We start from the raw sequence: 3,996 nt of genomic DNA, 5'->3' as shown, positions 1-3,996 counted from the left end.
CGGACACCTGGGCCCACACCCTCTCCTCTCATTTTTTTTCACTCCCTGACTACATGCCTACACTTTTTCTCAGCAAAAAAAGCCACACTATACAAAAGAAAAGTGCTAAAAAGACACCCAAAAAGGCCAAAAATGCATGGCCCACCTCCGCGAACTTCATCCAGCCGGTTCCCAAAAAAAAAAAGAACTTCACCCAGCCGAAATAAAAAAAATATCCGTGCCTCACGGGCCCAACACACTGGAGCAACCACTGACAACTGGGCCCGAATAGCTCCACTCACCGCGGGGCCCGCAGGCAGGGAAACGCCCTCTCTCTCTCTGCGCCCGTGCGTGCATGCTCATCTCTATGGCAGGTGGGCTCATACCCGCAGGACACGCGCGCCCTCTTCTCCCTCCTCGGTCTGCTCTGCTCGGGTTATTTAACACAGCGGCATGTGCTCGCCAGAGGCAAGGTCACAGTCTCCTCTCCTCCCTCCCTCGCGCTCTGCTGCTCGACGCCATCGCCATGGCCGTCTTCCTCTGCTGCTTCATGGTGCTCCTCGCCGTCGCCTCCTGCTCCGCCGAAGCCGCCGGCGGCGCAACCGCCGGCGGCGAGAGGTGCGTGCGGCAGGGGAAGGCAGCCTACGCGCCCTCGCTGTCCCCGCTCCCTCAAGGTACGTGCTGCCGTGCGGTTGCAGTTACAGATCGGCGGCAGCCGCCCGATTTCTTCAGGCCACGAGAGTGGATTTCAGTCCCCTTCCTTCTCCGCCACGGTTCTGAGCGATTCTTGCGGTTTTTGGTCGGTTGGTAACCAGCAGGGAGTGGAGTCTGCGGGTACGGCGCCATGGCCGCGGAGATCAATGGGGGCTTCCTCGCCGCCGGGGGACCCAGGCAGCACCGCGGTGGGCTCGGCTGCGGGAGGTGCTTCCAGGTATTACGAAGTCGATTCAACTTTCAACCAGATCAATCAATTGGGATTCTCATTTCCAATTTTACATATCTTTTTCCTTCTTTTTTTTTGTTTCTTGTGTCCTTAATTTGGTTCGGTTGGCAAGGCGCCCCTTTCTTTGAGTCTTCTTCACTGGCCCTCCGAGATTAGGACCTTGGATTTGTGGTTGTGGATTTTGTTTGTAAATTTTGGGCGAGATGTGCTGCTGTACTCCATGTTGATGCTTTCTCGTTATCTTGGCGTCTTCAGAGTTCAGAGCCACCAAGCAAAGCAATCTGCAAATTAATTATGGGGAAATCGGTGTGTCTTTTGTTTTCAGTTAGTTGCCTCCACCCAACCAAGAGATCAATTTTGGAACTTTCTGTTCACCTTCTTGCCAAATGTAGTCCTGGAAAACCAAGACTATCTAGTTTGTACTTTGTAGGTAACTAGGTAGTAGGTACCAAATGTATATGCTCTCCTCTGTGGTTTTCTACTTTGGATGTGCTCCTATTTGCCAACATTTTCTTTGGCTTTTCAGAAGAATCAACTGTTCTGCTGAATATGCCATCCAGCTTATGATTTCTTGTTCAGTTATTCTCAGCTTCATTTGTTCTTACTTTCTTTTTTTACTTTTCGATTTGGTAACAGGTGAGATGCAGAGACGCAAAGCTGTGCAGCAGCCGGGGAGTGCGGGTCGTGCTCACTGACTTCCACAGGAGCAACCGTACCGACTTCCTGCTCGGAGGGCCAGCTTTCGCGGGCCTGGCAAAGCCCGGGATGGCCCACGAGTTGAAGAGGCTGGATACTCTCTCCGTAGAGTACAAGAGGTAAACAACTGGAGATTTTGTATTGTATTGTACTATAAAAGAATCTGCAAATGAAGAACTAGCAATAATTCAATCTTCAGTTCAGTATTGCAAATTCCCAAAATATATGGCATGGGAGTAACCACTGCACATCCTTTAAGAATTGTTAGGTTGGGGCTAAATCTCTCCAAACAGTTCATCAGTTATGTGAATTGGATACTGATGCTTACAGTCAACTGCAAAAAACAATTTATGCCTCAAATAATCATATTTAGGTTTACAGATATTTACAGTCATACTAGGTGTATTGACATGAGTCGATACAAGGGTCATTAGAATTTTCCACTAGGCTAGATGGAATGTAGTAGCACAAAAGTTAGTTAAAGACAGATTCATATAACGCCTTTCATGGAAAGGACATGCAGTGCTCTGAATTTATTTGCAAAGAGTCTAGCTAGAGAGAGCCTGCATACAAACACTCTGAATGTCTGTCTCATGGATCGCTTGTTGGCTTGCAGAATTCCCTGCGACTACAAGGACAAGAACCTGTCCATACTCGTGGAGGAAGAGAGCAAGCGTCCAAGCAACCTGGTCGTCAAGTTCCTCTACCAGGGCGGGCAAACCGACATCCTGGCGGTGGACGTGGCTCCCGTGGGGTCGTCGGAGTGGCGGTTCATGGCGCGGGTCCACGGGCCGGTGTGGCGCACGGACCGGGCCCCCGCCGGCCCGCTGCAGTTCCGGGCCGTGGTCACCGGCGGGTACGACGGCAAGTGGGTGTGGGCCGAGCGGGAGGTGCTCCCGGCGGACTGGCGGCCGGGGCAGGTCTACGACACCGGCGTCCGGATCGCCGACGTGGCCAGGGACGGCTGCCGGGGCTGCGCCGGCGCCGCCGCCGCGCTGGACTGGAAGTGAGGATGGCTGAGCTGCTGGGTAGACATAGATACTTGCATGATAGTACAGACTAATTAACACCGGTCGTCACTCGCCACATGTTGAGAGAGCGAAGGTGACAGCGGTGGCGCTGGTGGAGAAACGAGCGCGAGCTCCGGCACGGCAGGCTGTCTGGAGGAAGAAGAAAGACGACGGCTGATCATCTGAATGATGATCGCTATTTGGTTTTGGCCTCTGCTCTTGCAGTTCATGTACATTGAACCATGCCTGCACGGCACTCTGCAGCCGCATGTGTGCGCAAGAGGAGATGTGTCATCATCGTCAATGTCTGAATTCTGATTTCTGAGGGCTAGCTTTGGCCTTTGGTAGATGCAAACAAATGAGGCTAGCTGCCTAGCAGCTACCCCGCAGCTGAATGCTAATGGTTAGAATAATGAGCACAGTACAGCACTGCAGTGGCCGTGTTTGTCTTCCTTCCTAGAACTTGGCCTGGATTCTGGCGCCGTTCAAAGTTCACATGCGCGCACCTACCCTATCTGTTTTGGTGGCAATTAAGTGACAAGTGAGAGAGGTGCTAGAACATGCGTTTTCCTAGGACAGTGGCTACGCCATTCGTCCTCGCTACAAGGAATGAGACCCCAACGACAGACCAAAAACACTTGCCTGCATTGACTCATCGTCAAACAAAACACCCTACTTCTCCATATAATAAAAAAACGCCTATGCTACATACAAACTCAAACGCGTTTAAAATTTGCGGAGAGTTTGGTACCGATTTGTTGACGGGGTCTCGACGGGCTCTGGAGTGTCGAGCATGGCATTGTGTTGCTTTCACACACAGGAGTGACAAACCGGCCGGGAGGATGACACTGACAGAATGGCTCCGGAGTCCGACTCCACACCGGCCTCACGGGTTAAGCTCGACCGACGTCGACGTGCCGTTCCTTTGTCGTGGAAACCGACATCCAGCTTTGGCAGGGAACTAGCTAGCTATAGCTGCTGGTTGTATGCGCATTGCAGCCTGAGAAGCTTGACGAAATGATATATATGATCCCCATCATCTCGATCGATCTCTGTTCGGCTGCAACTAGTCAACAATGTTTTTTTCTCACACCAAATTAGCACTAGCCATTAGACATCAGCCAGCCAGCGGTACTTTTCTCTCATAACAAATCAGCATCAGCCACAGCCAACCGAACAACATATCGGACCTAAATCACCTAATTCAACTAGAGGCTAGCTAGGTAGCTAAGGTTCTAATTAAGCTTAGTGCCTCTCCATGATCACCAACTGACAGCTACCTCACTGATGCTGCATGTGTTGCAGTGTTGGCTCGGTCCAAAAGAAGGAACACGTCAAACAGCGTACATGCATGGAATGAGTAGTTCT

At 51.4% G+C, this 3,996-nt stretch overlaps 1 protein-coding gene across 1 annotated transcript; it reads left to right on the top strand.

Annotated features, from left to right (window-relative positions):
- Positions 1-438: 438 nt before the first annotated feature.
- LOC120687692 (expansin-like A3) lies at positions 439-3,085 on the top strand. The gene is made up of 4 exons (XM_039969721.1): positions 439-653; positions 798-910; positions 1,559-1,737; positions 2,235-3,085. The coding sequence occupies exons 1-4, from the start codon at positions 506-508 to the stop codon at positions 2,626-2,628; spliced, it is 834 nt and encodes a 277-aa protein (XP_039825655.1). The 5' UTR covers positions 439-505; the 3' UTR covers positions 2,629-3,085.
- Positions 3,086-3,996: the final 911 nt, after the last annotated feature.

The sequence above is a fragment of the Panicum virgatum genome, chromosome 2K, assembly GCF_016808335.1.
Source record: "Panicum virgatum strain AP13 chromosome 2K, P.virgatum_v5, whole genome shotgun sequence".
Lineage (NCBI taxonomy): Eukaryota > Viridiplantae > Streptophyta > Magnoliopsida > Poales > Poaceae > Panicum > Panicum virgatum.
This window is presented reverse-complemented; position numbering and strand designations above follow the sequence as displayed.

Bases quoted from the DNA above. Each gene is read 5' to 3' on its own strand.
- LOC120687692 (XM_039969721.1), top strand. From the start codon at position 506: ATGGCCGTCTTCCTCTGCTGCTTCATGGTGCTCCTCGCCGTCGCCTCC. The intron at 654-797 runs GTACGTGCTGCC...GGTAACCAGCAG, and splicing joins GCTGTCCCCGCTCCCTCAAG to GGAGTGGAGTCTGCGGGTAC. The intron at 1,738-2,234 runs GTAAACAACTGG...GTTGGCTTGCAG, and splicing joins CTCTCCGTAGAGTACAAGAG to AATTCCCTGCGACTACAAGG.